We start from the raw sequence: 17,270 nt of genomic DNA on the forward strand, positions 1-17,270 counted from the left end.
CTCTGCAGCATAAGGCTTGCTTCACAGTCGGAGGCGGCCCGGGGTTCTTAGCATTCCAGCCCGGCCCCCCAGCTGGCAGGAAGGGTCCGTACAGGGAGTGGTTACTGCTTCTGCTCTGGACCATCTCTCCGTGGCCACCGGGCAGCCGAGGCCACACTGGCTTACGTGCCCATTCACCCTTGTCCAACAAGCTCGAGGCCGCCTCCCCAGCTCAGGGAAGACCCGGAGGACAACAGGACCTGAGAGGCAGCAGCGCCCCCCGGCCCAGGTGGCTCCTGCACGTGGGGCCAATCTCATGGGGCGCCCGGAGCAGGGAGAAATGACTGTCGGGAGCCTGCACACAGCTGAGCCTGTCTTTCCCCTTCCAGACCCGGGTCTATTTCTGGGCACTGCTCACCCACACACAGACCCAAAATATATTCTTCCCAGTCCCATGGAGAGTTCTCTCGCCGGTGGTCACGGAGCTGGTGCCTGCGGCCGGCCTGCCTGGGAAAACGCGCTCCTCTGTAGACGTGAGCAACGAAGTCTCTCCAGGAAACATCTGGCGGGATTTGGGAAAGGGGTCGTGGGACCAGTTCGGGAAAAGCACATACGGGATGTTCTCAAATGTGGTGCCAGGCCTGACCGCCACCAGGTCCCAGCGGGAAGAAAGCACAAGATGGCCGGGTCCCCCTTGCCCCAGCCAGGCCAGTGATGTGGAATTACCTGGGAGACCGCAGACCTGCCGGGGTGCGGCCCGGGAGCGCCAGGCCAGCTTGACGCAGGGGCAGGGCCCCCGGGCGCCCAACGGACATGCCCACCAGGCCGGGAGCTCTCCCGGCGCAAACGGAGTGGGTTCAAGCTTCCATTCTGAGTCCAGCTCACAGACCCTGTGACCTGACCAAAACTGTTTCTGGCATTTTCCTTTCAGAAGCAAGAAGAAAGGCACAAACGAAGCCAACATAACCGCCCCACAGGGGATTGGTGGTGGTTGAGCACCCCTGGGGCTCCCCCCACATCCCCACGGCCACCTGTGGGCCTGGACGTTCCAAGCTGGCGGGCTGGACCAAGTATTTCCGCCATCTGGCCATGCCCCCCACCCCCGTGGTGGCTGAGGCGTGGGCTGGGGATCGCTGGGAGGTTTGCATCAGGGAGGACCCTCCGTGGGCCGGTTCTGCTAACCCTCGGCTCCCCGGAGAGCTCCTGGCAGCACCGTCTCCTCTTCCTGCCCTGCGGACCCAAAGGCCGCTTCCTGCCCTGGGCACCTCATAGGGTAGACAGAGGGAACTAGGGGACCCCGGTTGCCACTGCCGCCAGGGGAGTCTCCGCAGCTGGGCCCGGTGTGTGTGCCCGAGCCACGGGCACAGTGCCATGGGCCAGCAGGGGTGCAGAGACCCTGCCTGAGCTCCTTCTGGAAGGGGAAGCCCAGGAGGGGCTTGAGCCCTGATCCCTGACGGCCGCTGGGCCTCGATGTCCTCAGCTTCCGACAGGGACCCTGCCACCCCTGGTGGGAGTCGTGAGCAGGAGGGCCCAGAGCCCCCTCCGGACCCTGGCCTCGGGATGTCGGGGCTGCCCTGGGGGAGGGGGCCCGTGTTCCCGGCACCTGGCCTGTGTCGGCGTGGAGAGGTGGCCCACGTCACGTCCCAGCTTCTGCGGACCCTGCCCACGCCACCCGGGAGGAGCGGCTTCAGTCACTCAGGGACTGTCCCATTGTGCGTGGGCTTGACGGGGCCTCGTTGCATCATCGGGGCAATGCGTCGGGGTCGAGGCTCAGGCGCGCGTGGGACCAGCCGACGCTGCCCTTGCGGGCGGCAGAGAAGCTGTGCAAGGACCGGGCAGGGGCATCTGCGCCCCCCGCCCCGGCACGGGTCCGGCCCAAGCCCAGCGTGCTGAAGGAAGACACGACAGGGAAGTCACCCGAAAACAGTCACTCACAGTCCTGCTTCTGCGACAAGCCCGTGGAGGACTCACCCGCCCTCCGTGGGAAACAGTACAGCGCGCAGGACAGAGAGTGGAAGAAAATAAGGATCGGGGCAGCAGAGGGAAGGGCCGGGTGCTGCTGCGTTCAGAACAGCGACCAAGGTGGAGTCATTCCAGGGCAGCCCCAGGCCTGCCCCTGGGGAGCCGGATCCCCCCCGAAAGGCCTCCCCACCCTGGGTCGCTAGTGCCGAGCAGAGCTGGACGAGTGGGGGGAGGGGACTTCTATCCCCTGTGTGCAGGGTCCTGGGCTCCAAACTCCTCAGCCCCAGCATATCTGGGAACCACAGCCCATGACCTTGCTTCAAGGTGGTTCTGGCTCTAATGCCCTTGGACGTGTGACCGACGAAGCCCCAAGCCTCTCCAGACAAGGGCTTCCGCCCGGGCCTCAGACCCCCGGGCAGGGCAGGTCCACTGGGAGGGGAGCCTGCACAAGGGGCCGCCTGCACAAGGGGCCCCCTGCACCGGGGGACTCTGAGCGGATTACTGGGATCACAGACCGTTCTTAAGAAAGAAAAGTCAGGACAGAAAGGTTCTGCCAAGGACAGGAAGCCACTAAGAAAATGACACAGCCACTTTGGAAAAAGACCAAACAGAACTTCCAGAAATAAAAAAGCACTGTAAGGAACATTAAAAACCCAACGAACGGTGTTTGAAGGTCCTCCTCTGCCCCTTAGAGGGAGGGGGCCGCGGACGCTGGGGAGGCTTGCCCCGGGGGCCCCCGGAAGGGAACAAATCTGGCCCCAGCTGCTGCTGGAGCATCTGTCGACCTCTGTGACCTCTGGGGTTCACTCTGTCAAGCCACCAAAGGGTTAACAGCCAGCTGGCAGAGTTCTCGATGAGCCGGAAAGAGCCTACTTGGGCACACCACAGGCCTGGGGACATAAGAGGACGTCAGAGCTGCAGCCCGGGGCCGAAGCTTTTACCCCCAGACCCCGGCACCCGAGGGGAGCCGTGTGATGGTCTCGGGGATGCTTTAAAGACGCAGTTTTGAAAAGAATGTCCAGAATTCCCTTTAAAAGTGTGCGTCCGCAAAGCCAAGGCAAGCCCAAGGGAAGCTGGGCAAGATACGCAAAAGCCTCCACAGAACATGCGCGGTATGTAAAACCTTTAAGGCCAAGGAAAGGAATGTGACATGGTGAAATTATGAATGGAGAAATCACACCTAGAGGACTAGACTAGGGTCCCTGACACCCCACTGTGCGGAAGGCCCATGGGGGAGGGGCTCAGCGCAGGGGCAGGGTCTGGGGCTGGCTTGTGCCCCATGCTTCAGGGCGAAGGGCATGAGACGGGACCACCCCTGCAGGGCCCCGCCGCCCTGGTCTGTGTGCTCCGTCGCTCAGAGCCCGGGCCCGTTCCTGCCACTTGTGCAGGGGGTCTCGTTCCTGGGCTGCCACTGCCTTCTCACGGCGGGGACAGGGGGAGCCCACACAGCAGGGGGCGGGGGTTTGCTCCCAAACCCGTGAGTCCCCCGGGGCCATCTGCCATCCTTTGTTTTCACACGTGGAGACGCCAGGATTGGACCTCAGGCTTCTCAAGTTCAGGACCTGCACCCACCAGGCCCCGGGGCGCTGACGAGGGTCTGCCCCCAGCCCCTGCAATGCTCAGGGCCATGCGCGTCGTCACAGTTGGCCAGACCCCAGAGCCGCCTCGGACTCCTGCCTGGGACACCTGCTGGAGACGGCAGGAAGCCTGGATCCGCCCTCTCCGTGCCCATGGCAACCCCTCCCACCACCGGCCGCGGTCACCTGGCTTCTACGTGGCGATGAAGGGTCTCCACGCCCCAGGGGACCCTGCCCTGCCCAGATTTGCCTTCTGAATCCCGTCCAGCTGGCCGGAAGCTGGGGACAGCAGCCTATGCCGGAGAGCTACAGAGGAGGTTGTATTCACGTCCCCCCGGATTCTCCCAGCACTTCCGGAGGACAGAAGTACCATCACGTCCATTTCACAGCTGGGGAAGCTGAGGTCCAGAGAAGGGGAGCCACTTGCACCCAGGCCGTCCCACCAGGAAGTGGCCTAGAGGGTCTGAAGCACACGGGGGCTCGGAGGCTGGCCTCACGGCCCCGTTCGCGCCCCAAAGCTCGTTCTGGAAACAACTGCTCCTCCTCGGCGTTGGAAAAGCAGCCTCCACACTAAGGAGGATGGGAAACTCTCACTGCCCGAGGCCCACGCCAGCCACAGGGCAGGGATGCCGGGAGCCTGCGTGCAGGGCTGAGCCCCGAGCGGCAGCATGAAAGCAAAGAAGACCGCAGGGTTCCCGCGTCCGGAACCTCAACAGTTCTGCCAGAGCCGGGGTCAAGTTCAACCTCGGGGCACAGCCGGGATTCTGGTGTGTGGCCTTCTCGGCAGTGACCCACGGACATAAATAATGTCCAGCGGGCTTTGAGGCCAGACTTGGAGAATGCTGATGGGTTTCAGTTGCAAGCAAGCGAGCTCTCCTCCTTCTGACGGGAAGCCCGGCCGCTGACCCCACGGCTGTGGGACAGAAGGAGGGACGGAAGCAGAGACACTCCTCTCCCTTCCTGCCACTCCCGGTCATGCTGTCCCGGGGTCTCTGACACGGGACCTCCCTCGGACCCTCGTGCGTGAGACGGACATTCGGGGCCACCCCCTGGATGGAGGCACCGAAGCCTGTCTGAACACCCCAAGGTCTCTCTTCAGGGAGTCTGGGAAGCAGTTTTCAAACTGGGTTCCTCTGAGCCCACAGGGCCTGGGGAGGGGACCAGGGAGGGAGGATGGGGGACCCACGGGCATAGGCTCAACCTCTGTCCTGTACCCTGGGGTTATGAGTGACAGTGGGTCTCCCTGGCTTGCTGGGCTCTTGGCCTAGTGTCCATGTGGGGCTACCTCCGGGGTACCAAACGGCAGATCAAGGCTTGCGTGGACACTGGTGGGCCCGTCTCTGCAGGTGCCTCTGCTGGCTCATGGGGGAAGAGACCTGCACCTTCCTCACCCCTCCAAGGATGGTCTGGGCTCAGCAGCCACCACACACCCTGCCAGCCAGTTAGGAACACAGCTCGGGCCCAGCCCAGGCCTGCTGAGTCGGAGCCTGCACTTGGACAGGACCCCTGTGGTGTACGGGACACATCTGGGCCCCGCAGCAGGGCAGCCTGCCCGAGGCTGGACCCCACCCTCCAGACCACCTGTGCTGATGTGCCCCAACCACGAGTCACCACCTGGACCCCTATGGGTGCCTCCAGGGGTGCCTGCGTGAGTCACCCCACTCCTGAGGGAACCAGCCACTCTGGGGGACTCTCAGCTGCTGTGGTGGGGTGAAGGGGTCCCCCAAAAGAGACATCCGTGTCCTCACCCCAGAACCTCAGAACGAGACCTTATTTGGACCTTATTTGGACACGGGACTTGGCAGGTGTAACCAAATTAAGACAAGGTCATGTGGGAGGAGAGCAGGCCCTAAGTCCAACGTCTGGTGTCCTTGCAGGAAGAAGGGAGATGCAGAAGGACATACAGAAGGCGGCCGCATAGGGACAGAAACAGAGCGTGGAGAGGCGCCTGGAGCCCCCCAGAAGCGGAGAGAAGCAGGAAGGATGCAGCCTGGAAACCTTCAGAGTGAGCCCAGCCCCGCTGAGATCTGGAATTGGGACTTCCAGTCTCCAAACCTGTGCGAGACCGCATCTGGGTTGCTTTAAGCCCCCGGCTGGTGGTCTCTAGTTAGGGCTGCCCCGCAGCACTACCCGTTCGGTGTCCCCCAGTGCCCTCAGACGGGAAGGTCTTCCACAGTTCCTATCACGGGGTGTCCTCACCACAGCAAACCTCTGGACCCAGGACAGAGACCAGGACACAGATGCCCCATCTGCGTGGGGCCGGCAGCCGGCTGTGTCCAGGAGCCACGCAGCCTCGTGCACCCACTGGCCTCTCAAGGAGCGAAGGCGGGTCATCTCTGTGCCCCGGTGGCCTGTGGGCAGCTGCCCGGTTATGGTCACAGAAGGCTGGGCCAGCAGAGTTCAAGAGGGGCCCCCCCTCGGCCCAGGAGGTCTTACGGTTTATTTGCCGACCCCCCATAAGGCTCCCTCTCCCTCCTCCTTTGCTCCTGCCTCCCCATCCAGCCTTTGAAGCAGGATTTCTCCACCAGGAGCGAGCTTGGCTTCCAGGGACAGCTGGCAATATCTGGGAGCATTTTTGGTTATCCCACCCCTGGGGACGCTTCTGGGAAGGGCTGCTCCAGACTTTCCAACAGCAATGGCACTGGGGAAAAAGCAGCCCCTTTAAAGGCCGATTCTTTGCCTCACCCAGCGTCGGCGTATCTGGTGGAAGGCACGGATTTTTCTCCCCACAAACGTGCACATAAGCCCCGATCCCGCTGCAAACCAGGTAAGACTGCACAACTGGAGTCTCCTGGGGGCTCTCTTGGGGGCTCTCCTATTTCCCGAACTGCAAGCTCTTCGCTCCTTGTAACCGGAGCACCCCCCGCCCCGGGAATGACTCACTAGCCAGGGCGTCTCTCCCCGAAATCAAGGCGACGGCCACGAGCTGTTAATCACACTGGCAGGGGTCCACGCACAGACCTCGGAGGCCGCCTCTGACCCGGGTTCTGGTCCTGCCTGCCTCGCGGAGGGTGGGGGAGAGCACTGGGCTGCCGCAGACGGAGGGTTTTTCCAACAGCCTTGGGCCTTGTTCATGTCCCACGAAAGGTCAGGAAGCACAGGGGCCCTCGTAAAGCCCCGTTCCTGACGCGAGAGCCTCCGGTGGGCACAGCCCAGCCCTGGTTTCAGCCACCTTGGACACTGCAGCGGTGCCGTGGACATCTTTCATTTTTAAAACGGCCCCAGTCAGCCGTGGGAAAGCCTCCTGTCGCTACAGAGCCAAAGCATCAGTGAAATTCGTGGGTCACTTATGGGGAAAATGGGGTCTTCTTTGGTGACAGTGACCACTGTCTCTATGTTGGCTTTTTATTTCAAAGTCACAATTGAGAAGATCAAGTTTCAAGAAAGATACATGGAATGTCCCAGTCGACTGGACTTGGAAAGGCTCCTGCTCTCACCCTCCGCAGGAACCGTGATACACGGTTTGGTATTAACAACAGCCCAGGAGACTCGGCCACGGCAAGCACCTTGCCCTTGTCTCACGATCACCCACTGGCGCAATGCTACTGCTGTGTCCGTGCTGTGGAACGGGAAGCTCGGGCCGAGCAGCCAGCGAGACTCAGGAAGGACAGGCAGAGGCTCTGGGATCTGTGGGGGCCAGGGTTCCCTCCCAGGCTCCCGGGAGCCTTCCAAGTACAAGGCTCTGACGCCGTCGTGGGGAAGGAACGAGGGAGCGGAGAGTGCGTCGTTCACGGAACGGACCAGGCAGGTGCAGACCGCAGCCCCCGCTCCCAGCTCTGCACGCGGGCGCCGCGGGCTCTCCCGACTCCCGCGGAGCCTGTCTGTCCCTCCAAGCTGTGAATGGCCACATCAGGGCGAGGTCTGCATCGTGGCCACAGCGTTTACACGGGAAGCCGGGGGGCTGGCAGGGACAGGGAACCAGAACCGTGCCCGAAGTCAGCGACCCGACTACTCCCCTCTCCCAAGGGGCCTGGGCTCAGGTCACGGACAACCCCAAAGGCCCAGCGCATCTGCAGTGGAGGCGGCTGCCCTGCCGGGGAGAGACCCCGCAGCCGCAGCGGGACTCGACGCTCGCACACCCTCGCCACTCCGACGGGGACCCCTCCTGCGGCAGAAGTGCACACCCGCCAGACAGCCGAACCCCGGCAGGAGACGCCACCCAGAGAAATGCTCCGCGTGCAACACAACACGAGGCCCCCTGGCTGCCAGATCCGCGGAGAGAGGGGCCCCACGGAGCAGCTCCGGGGTACTCAGGGCCGGCACTAATGACGGGGCGCAGAAGAGAGCTCACACCTGCTCCTCCGCAGACCGGCTGGCTGGCCAACACCCTGGGGCATCCTTACCACCGGACCCAAAGCGTTCATTACTTAAGGGCACAGTGGTTCTCAAGGATGAAACGGCGAACAGGCCAATTTTTCCTTTAAACACCCCGGCTAGCTCACGGCTCCCCCAGGCAGCCCACTGACCCTCTCCCCGCAGTTTAGAGACACCCGGATTCTCGGTTAGTCCACACAGGGACCCTGTGGCCGGCAGCGGGAGAGCCCTGCAATGCTCACGGCAGGAGGCCCCGCCCCCTGCCCCCCCGCCCAGAGAGGTTAAGGAGCAGGCAGGGGTGCACACAGCGAGTGTGCTGAGAGGCTGAGTGAAGCACCCGTCCCATGGGCTGTCCAGGCCCCTGCCTGCCGCCTGGGCCACCCTGTGTGCTGGTGAGTCAGCCCTTTACTCTCCCCAGAAAACTTTCCTTTGAAAGATTCTCAGGCTTTGCCAGAGACAGCTGCTCCGGGAAACAGTGAGGGTCGGGGATTTCCGAGCACCAGAGGCCCCCCACCCCCAGGGATTGAGCCAGACCAACCTCCCCACTGGACAGATTGAGAAACTGAGGCCCCAAGAAGGGCCAAGGTCGGCACCAGGAGGGCTCCGAGGAGAGCTCTGTCCTTGGCCCCTCTGGAGGGGCACGTCTTCCCAGGAGAGGGACTGACCGGAGCAGGACGTGCCGTGACTCTGGAGGTCATCGCCAAGAAGACCTTACCCTTCCCCAGAGCAGATGTCACCAGGGTTGGGGGCGCTACTTTGGGGCTCCCCAAACCCCAAAACTTAACATGTGATTGCTCCCCCAATCTCAACAGCAGCAGCCTTCACATCAGCCGTTCTGGGAGCCCCGGCTAAAGCCAGAAGGGCCCCTCCCCACACCACCTTCTGGAAACAGGCGGCGCGCCCAGCCCACGAGCCCGCAAAACGCAGGGATAATTACGCCCTCGTCTCGCTCCAACTCCAGGCCGGCCTCCAGGAGGTTCCCCTCGTACTCCTCCCTGCGGAACCGCTTGTCGTCCTCGTGGTAGTCCATCGGGGGCTCGGGGCCCCCGGCCGCCCCCACGCTCCCCTTGCCGGGCAGGGGCTGGTCCCGGCGGGTGCCGCGGGTGGCCGGGGCGGCATCGCTGTGCTGCACCCTCCTGGCCAGGGTCCTGCTGCCCGAGGGCCTCTTGGGATGGTACACCAGGATGTAGTCCACCTTGCGCCGGCCGTCCCGGAAGTAGAGGCCGTGTTTGCACTCGGCGTCGGGGTCCACAGAAAGCGAGTTCAGTAGCTGCAGTGGGAAAGAGAGGTCGCTGGCCGTCAGGGCTGGGCTCGCGGAGGGGAGCAGGGACCAAGCTGGACGGCCTCCTCCACCCGCCTGCCCGCCTTCGGCAAAGCCGCACTGCACGCCCGTCCCACGAGAGCACCGCCTGGGGTGGGGGCAGCCACGCACACAGTGGCCCTGTCTTCGTGGGGGTGACGTCTGAGAAGGAGACGTGCACGTGATCACACATAGGCCAAGCCGGACCCTCCGAGCTCGGACGGGCCCCCGGTTCTGTGGAGCCTGAGCGGGCTTCCCGGGAGGGGCCAGGCTGCTTGCAGAGACAGTGGGAAAGGCTGCAAGGCCAATCCCCCCGCCCCGCACCTACCCACCCCCCTACCAGAAGTGCTCCTTATTCTCTCCCGCAGGGTCTGGGAAAGTGCGGGCCGAGCCCACGGTCTGCACCAGCAACTCTCAGCCTTTGAGGGCCAGCAAGGTCATGTCGAAATGGCCACGGGCCCACGACGGCCCTCACCTGGCCTGGTTCCAGCTCGGCCACTAGCTAGCTGCCTGTTAGGTTGGGTTCCCCCAAAAGCAGTCCCCGAGTTGAGCGTCTGCGTTCAGCGGTTTACCTGAGAGGTGGTCTCAGGGGCTGGATTGGGGGCGGGGGGACAGGCACAGGGGGAGGGTCTGACAAAGGGTCACTGCCTTGGACAGCTGGGCTCCCAGGTGCTGGTGCCGGAGGGTGAGGAAGCTGGGTAAGCTTAACCACCCACACCGGGGCGTTAACTCCCCGCCCTGCGCGTGGCTTCCACCTGCTCCTGCACCAGAGGGTGCCCTGGGGGTGGGCGCAGAGAGGTGGGGAGGGGCCCGGCTCCTTATCTGCCTGGGGGCTTCTGGCGGGGCCAGTGAGATAGAAATGTGGGCCTGCGCATTAAAATTTGGGACCCCTGCGCGGCTGCGATCACGCGCCGCTGTTGCTAACGCTCAACCCCGTGGCTGGAACTCCTGTGGGATTTTGCTGGTTACGGAGGGCGGAGGTTAATCCGCGAGCTGGTCTGCGGCAGTAAGAGAAACAAGTAACGTCATGTGGGAAGTACTCTAACGGGCAACCCCGCACCAGGGACGGTCCTCAGAGCCAAGCCTCACTGGTCCTGCCCCTGATCTCCTGGCTTCCACCTCACTCCCGCTAACAGCCCGAGACCCGCGCCGTCGCCCGAGAATGAGGTCCTCCCGCACGGAGCGTGAGGCCGGCCTGTGGCTAAAGGCAGGCCCCGAGCCCCATGGCTGGAGGACAGAGCTGTGCCTGGAGGGTCTCCCCACAAGGTTGCCTGGAGCCCTGGGATGGCTGCCCCCACTGTGGGGGACTCCTAAGGGCTGTGGCGACAGTAGGGAGAAGCAGCAGGAGTTCCCCACTCCAGGACCAGGACGCCCGGAGGGCAGCGGACCCCATGTGCGCAGGTGTCTTTCCAAATGCCCGGCTCAGGGGCAGGGGAAGAGAGGAGAGGGAAAGAGGCAAAGTGGGGGGGGGGGTGTGAGTGCACCTAGAATATGGCAGCTGCCCAGGGAAGGAGGGAGACGGGCTTCAGGGCTGGGCCTTTTGTGGGGTCTGTCTTCCTTTACCCCTGGCAGGGGAGAGGGAGTCGCGCTCCTGAATCTCAGGGTCCCTGGTCGGTCCCAGGACGCTCAAAGCCTGACAGGCCCCAAGAGCCGGCAGGGGCTGGATGTACGCCGTCCATGCCCACCCATGGTACCACGGGATCCAGTGCTGCTTTGGCCGCCTTCATGGGACCCCACAGTGTAGGCACCTCACTAGCCGGCTCTTATAGGTGTCTGTCCAGAGCCTCCGGGTGTAGAAGGGCAGGCAGGGTCGGGGAGAGGGGAAAGGAAGGCCCAGCCCAGCCCAGGACAGCGTCCACGGAAGACCCCAGCATCCTGGAAGACCCCAGGACCCTGTTGCAGGAAAGGCGGGAAAGAGGGGTTCTCCTCGGTTTGTCAGCGAGGACACGGAGGGTCGGCGAGGTGGGTCACAGCACAGGTGGGAGGCTGAGCCCAGCCCGGAGTCCTGTCTGCACACCCAGGGCACTGCCCAACTCCCCCCCCCCCGCCCCCAGGAATAGGGACGTGAGTAATGGTCTTGCAGGGGGCATGTCCTCTCCCTGAGCCCTGACCCAGTGCGGGGGCGGGACGGTTTGGGTCTGCTTGACCTGGAGAGAGCGGGGCTCACACCTGCAAAGCGCTCAGCCCGAGCTATCAGGGCCAGATCCCCTCTGGCTGACCCCAGGAGCTGTCTCCAAGCTTTGTGCCCAAGGACACAGCGAGGGGGGTCCTGCCCCAGTGTTCCCAGAGCCAGGAGGGAGGGTCAGGGTGGAGGAGACGTGTGGGGCAGTGGGACGCCTCAGGTAAGTCTGGGCTTGGTCCCACTCTAGCTACGAGGCCTGGGAGAGATTCTGCACCTGCTCTGGGCCTCGCTGTCCTCCTCTATAAGATGGGAGGGCAATATACGTGTCCCTCTGGTGGCCAGGACGACTGTCGGAGGCACAGGACGCCCGTGTGGGGTGGGTTCTCCCTCTAACTAGCAGGCCCAGCCCCTGGGGGCCACGCGGCCCCTCCGCCCCTCCCACCCCCCCGCAACCAATCCCAGCACCAACAAGGGCTGGTTCTCCTCAAGACCACAGGAGGGTCAGAGAAGGGGGCTGGCTAAGGTTTCCCTCCTCCGGGGGGAGTGGGCAGGAAAGCCAGACCCAGGGCTGCGTGAGGTGCAGGGAAAGAAGTCGCAGCCAGGCAGGGCAAGTCCTCAGGGGGCGTCAGACGGGGCGGACGCAGGGTCTCCTGGTGGGCGCCGTGCAAGGACACACCTGCCTCCCGGGCACTCCGACTCCCAGGGCCTCTGTGAGGGGCTCATCCCAGTTTCCAAATGGGGAACTGTGACCTTGTGAGCCGAGCCAGGCACCATGTATAGGTCCTGCCTGAGCCACCTTCCCCGGCTTCCTTTCCCCACAGCCCCGGGTCTGCCTGGACTCAGGACATCCTTGTCCCCTGCTCCCCACCTTTGCACACGGTCCACTCCCTACCTGTGTGCCCTGCCTCCCTTCCCTGTGCTTTGTAACCCTATCTACCCTCCCAGGCGGGTGGCAGATCCCCAGCCTCCGTGCTCTGGAGGTCCCCGAGCCCTCGGGCCGTGCAGGTGTCTTGGGCCAGGGACACCCCGAAAACATCTGTTCTCAAGCTCTTGCTCACAGAGACCTCGAAGCAGGGTGTGGGGGTCCCCAGGCAGGCCAGGGACTGCCCTAACTCACCTCCATCTAGAACCTGCCACACACACAAGCACACGGAGGACTTGGTACCTGGTGGGGGCCCCGTACGTGCCCCTGGTTGGCGGGAATATTGGCTGATATTGAACAAAATGGGCAAAAACCCCCCAGTAGAGGGAAGGAAGTTCAGAGTGAGCCCAGCAGGTCAGAGAGCAGGGCAGTTACTCTGGGGTACAGTCAAAACTCCTCCACCATCGTGAGATAGGAAAACGGTTACCAGGTTCAAAACTGAACAATACCCACTGGTCTGTTGGGGCCCGATGGGGAACCTTGGGGGCCTGACAGCCTGGGGGAGAGCAGACATATCCCCTAAACCTCTCCCTCCACCCGGAAGCCTGGAGGTGGCCCAGAGGCCTCGTCTGCAATGACTGTCCTTCCACCTGCCTTCTAAGACCCACTGTGCCCTCCCAGGTGCCCAGCACAATCTCTTGGTTCTTCTGGAGCCCTCCTTGTAACGTCAGGGTCAGGGGGGATAACCGATCTTCCCATTCAACACGACTTCCCTCCAGGGTTACTGGAGGATAAAACATGCCCTGTATGTGGAGTTTTCAACAGGGCCTGGCTTGTGATGAACCGCCAGGAGACGTCTGCTCTAGCTCGGAATTGAGACAAGCACAAATAAAGAACTAGGGGAGGACAATCTCCTGGTCAGAGTGGACCACAGTTGAAAGAGGGTGACAGCACCGGATCCAGACTGTTAATTTACCAAGGGAGCTGGAGGCGTGGCTGGGGCCAGCAGGAGGAAGTGCAAAGCTCTGCTGGCCTAGTGTTAGAGTCCCCCGTTTCCCTCCCTGGCCTGGCCCCGTCACTGATGCGCTCTGTGATTCCGGACCAGGTGCTTCCCTGTCTGGGTCTTAGTTTTATAAAACGGGGGCGATCCTTTCTCAGTAAGCATAAGGGGCTAGCAGCCTTTAAGCAGAAAGAGTGGGGTCTGTTTCTACAATACTGTACATGGGCGAGGCAGAGCCCAGGGTCTGGAGAGGGAGTCTGGGCTAGGTTTCGGGGCAGCTGGAGAGGCAGTCTCCCCGGTAGCCCTTTCCATGGAGAAGTGGAGTGGGTGCTGTTCTTGTGCAAGATGGGAAAAGAAATCAAGATTTAACTTACAGCAGGAAAGATGCAAGTTAGACTCTATGTAGAACTTTCCAGTTCAAAAGCTCGAAAAAATCTTCAAAATGTCCTCTCCGTACCCTTAAGCAGCACCTTTCCTGAAGGCAGGGGCCTCCCGCTCACCTTTCTGACGTGGCTTTGGAATGAATGAAGGCGTGTACCTATGCACACATGACAGGAGCTTGGGCTCTGCACGGCTGCTGCGGGGGTCGGTCACTTGATCAGGGACACCAGGGCTGAGACGCAGCCCGGCTGGCACCTTAAACACAGCGTCCCCCAGCTCAGAGCCTCCTTTGTTCCATCTGGTAGGTGGGGACAAAAATGTCTCCTTGACTCGCATGGACGGGAGTCACGGGAGATCTGAAAGTGTTTTGAGGATCACGCCCGGATGTTGGCGGGAGGTACTCCCAGAAGGAGCATCCTTGAGAGAGACGGTAAACATGGTAGAAGAGAATTGGCTTCCTGGGGTCACACTGGAGGGCATCGGGGGACAGAGGTCCACTCCGCAGCGGGACTGCCCCCAACACCACAGGCAGCGAGAGGGCCGTCTACATTGGGTCCACACTTGCCTTTCCAGGCTCCCTTCCCCAACTCTGAGAAGAGGGCAGAAGAGGGGTGTGGAAGGAACCCCGTGTCCACACCGTGGATGCTGGACTGGGACCGGCACTTGTTTATCTGGCTTCTTGCTTGGAGCTGGAGCTCCAGGAGCCAAAGTCACACGTGTGTGTGAAACAGCCAGAGCCGGGACAAGTCTACACGATCATGCTCCGAGAATCTGTTACATTCCCTTGCTCCTAAAATGGGGAAAATGAAATCAGGAACCTTCGACGTTTCTTTCGGTTTGGGGACTCTTTGAAACCATTTGGGAACTTCACTCTCATCCTCCAAATTTTAAAATCGAGTCATGGGCACTACAAGTCCGTGTAGGATCCTCGGGCACACCCCACATCCTGTATACAGGTCACCCCCTACTTGCCGATCAGCAGAGAGGGGCTCTTCCTTTGCAGGCCGGCCGAAGCCAGCACCCAGTCCTCCCCTCAGGGGTGTCTGAGTTTGCTGGAGTGTGCGGATCAGGGCCACTGACAACCATCAGGAAGAAAGTAGAAATTTTCAAAGATAAACACAAAGAAAACTCAGTGAAATAAACTGTGTTCAACCTGGCCCCTGGCCTTTGAAGTCATTTCTTGCATCCTGCTGTGCAGGAACAATGAGGTGATTTTTATCCTTGAACTTGGGAATGACAGGGAGAGGAGAGGCCCCTGGCGCTGGCTGGCAAGCGTAGCTTCCTGGGACAGGACTCGGGACGGCCGGCTTCGACTCCATCGACACAGCAGCGGCATGTATGGACTCCTGTCTGGGAACTCCTCTGGCCGCTGCCTGCACAGAGCCGCCTTCCCCCGGTGACTCAGGGTAATGACTGTGCAACAATTATTGGCTTGAACCGCGCTGGGGATGCCCTTGGAGGCTCTCCCAGGGCCCCCTGCTCCTAGGGCCGCCGCTTCCTGGCTGCCATGTGGGACACTGCCCGGCCACCTGTCCCTCCTGCCCCCCGACTCACAGCCCTCCAAACCTGCCCCTAGTAAGAGCTATGTGCAAAATCAAAATCAGCCATCTCAGGTCTTGTCTGTGAGTTTCCAGACCGTGGAGACCTCGAATGGAGGGCCAAGTCTTGGCAGACCTCGTGGCCCTCGCCAGGGTTTGGGGAAGGCAGTTTCTGGGTCCACGTAAACAACAGCCCTGAACTACAGGTCCAGAGACCACCGATAAGGGCTCCCGTGCTTATTTTGGGTCTAACCCATCATCACGTTGAATGCCAGCTACCTCTGGAATGTCCACTCCTCTCCGTCTCCTTGGGTGTGACTGTCTCTTGTGCCTTCTAACTGGTGTCCCTGCATTCCCACCTCTGGGTCTTCCCATGGGAGATTTCCTTGTCTGAGACGCCCCACCCAACCCCCACTACGGGTAGAACCAGCTCCGTGTCCAGGATGTCCGTTCCTCTGCAGGTTGCCAGTGGCCACCTGCTCCGGTCTTGGCCCCTTGCTAGCTCCCCTCCCAGCGCGTGGGTGGCTCCCCTCTCCGCCTCCGTATCCTCACCGGGAGAAACAGCACCGACCCTATAGGGTCATGGAAATTAAGCGAGCTTATCCTCAGCCTCAGGCCGGCTGCTAGGCTGCTAAGGAAGTGTCCCTAGTGGCTGGCCCCGGCCCCCTTCCATCACCACCTCTCAAGCCCCAGATGGACACGCCTCCCTGTCTCGTTCCCTGTGGGTGCCCACGACCTGGCCCACAGCAGGCACACAGCGTTTACACGGCGTTGGCTGAAACGGTGGCTCTGAGCGGCTCAGGCCAACGGGTTTGTCACAGGCAGACACCCCTTTTGATCCACACTGGCTCCCAGTGCCCGCCCCCATAGCCTCTCTGCGGGAGCTCAGCGGCAGAAGGGGTACAGCGCCTGAGTGAGGGTCCCCACCTTCCCCGGAACGCAGCCAGCTACACGGCCAGGAGCCCATCCCACAGGCACCTCCACAAAGGCCAGGCTCTGCCCTCCCGAGGCGGCCGCGGCCAGAGCGAAGAAACAAGGCGGGGGCCTCAGGCAGCTGCTTTGGGGGAGGGGGGTAGAGAAAGGAGACTTTTCTCCCGTCCAGACTGAACAGGCTGGGGTGCCCCCGGCTTCAGCAAAAGGCCCTTCTCAGCCCCTCCCTCTTGGGGCAAACTTGGTTCCAACTCTAAGCCACATCCCTCACTGGTGAATTCTGCCCTCCAGGGACCCCTCTGACTTCTGGATCTGGACCGAGGAGAATGGTGGGGGTAGCAGACCCCAGATACAGGTGTCCCCAACCACGTGGCCAGCTGCTTCCCTCTTCCACTCACACCAGGCAGGGCGCCCGCGGGGGGCTGGACCAGCCCAGAAACAAGTCCGGACCCACCGGCATCCCCTTGCTGCCCGAGGTTGGCGGGGAGGGCTAGGCGTTCCCGGGCGGGGACACGGAGTCCCGGGAACTCCGTGCTCCCAGGGCAGGTGAGGCAGTCGCCGGCGGGTCCAGCCCCAAAAGGGCGCGGCTGTCGCCAGACCGTGAGGCCCCGAGGCTGCCACCCTCCCGCCGCTCCCCCCACCCCCAGCCCGCTGTGACCCCCCCCCCCCGGGGCCGACCGGCACCCACGGGAAGGGGGTGTCCCACCCGGGGCCCAGCCTGGCGCTCGCTCGGGCTCGGGCTCCGGCCCCGGGGTGCGGACACGCCGCGACCGCGGGTGGGCGCCCCCCGCGCGCCCCGGGCCTCCCCGCGAGCGCGCACGGCGCAGGTGAGCGGCCTCCCTCGGGGCGCGGGGCCCGCACTCACCGTGCCCTCGGACGGCAGGTAGCCGATGTCCTCGATGGCGCAGATGTTGATGATGTGGACGCTGCGGTCCTCGGCCGGGAGCGTCGAATACTTCTCGTTGACCCTCATCGCGGCCGCCTGGGCGCCGGGCCGGCCGGGCGGCGCGCCCTCCGCATCCACGGCCGCGGCGGCCTCTGCGGGCGGACGGGGCAGCGTTGGCGCGCTCGCTGGGGGCCGGGCCTCCCGCCCCGCCCGCCGCCCGCCCGCCGCCCGCCCGCCGGGCCCTGCGCCCCGCGCGCTGAGGCCGCCCCCCTGCGGCCCCGGGCGGCCCCGCGCCGCTGCGCGCTGGGGCAGGGGCGGCGGCCGCGCGCTCAGACTTTCCGAGGAAATTTAAACACAGGAGGAACGCGCCGCATGCCCGCCACCCCTCTGAGCTGTGTATTTATCCGGGGAAGGGCCCC

The 17,270-nt window shown here is 63.0% G+C and overlaps 1 protein-coding gene across 3 annotated transcripts in view; it reads right to left on the minus strand.

Moving 5' to 3' along the window:
• The window catches only part of ANO1 (anoctamin 1), a 78,615-nt gene extending 61,662 nt beyond the window's left edge, over window positions 1–16,953 (minus strand). For 2 of the 3 annotated variants that reach the window (XM_044260011.1, XM_044260010.1), the window contains exon 1: window positions 8,770–8,879. In XM_044260011.1, the coding sequence (XP_044115946.1) occupies window positions 8,770–8,862 (93 nt within the window). In that variant the 5' untranslated portion in view covers window positions 8,863–8,879. Of the gene's footprint in view, window positions 1–8,769; window positions 9,103–16,830 lie in introns of those variants that run through there. The other variant, XM_044260012.1, reaches the window with a different exon arrangement.
• Between the last annotated feature and the right edge of the window lie 317 nt (window positions 16,954–17,270).

The sequence above is a fragment of the Neovison vison genome, chromosome 7 (genome assembly GCF_020171115.1).
Source record: "Neovison vison isolate M4711 chromosome 7, ASM_NN_V1, whole genome shotgun sequence".
Lineage (NCBI taxonomy): Eukaryota > Metazoa > Chordata > Mammalia > Carnivora > Mustelidae > Neogale > Neogale vison.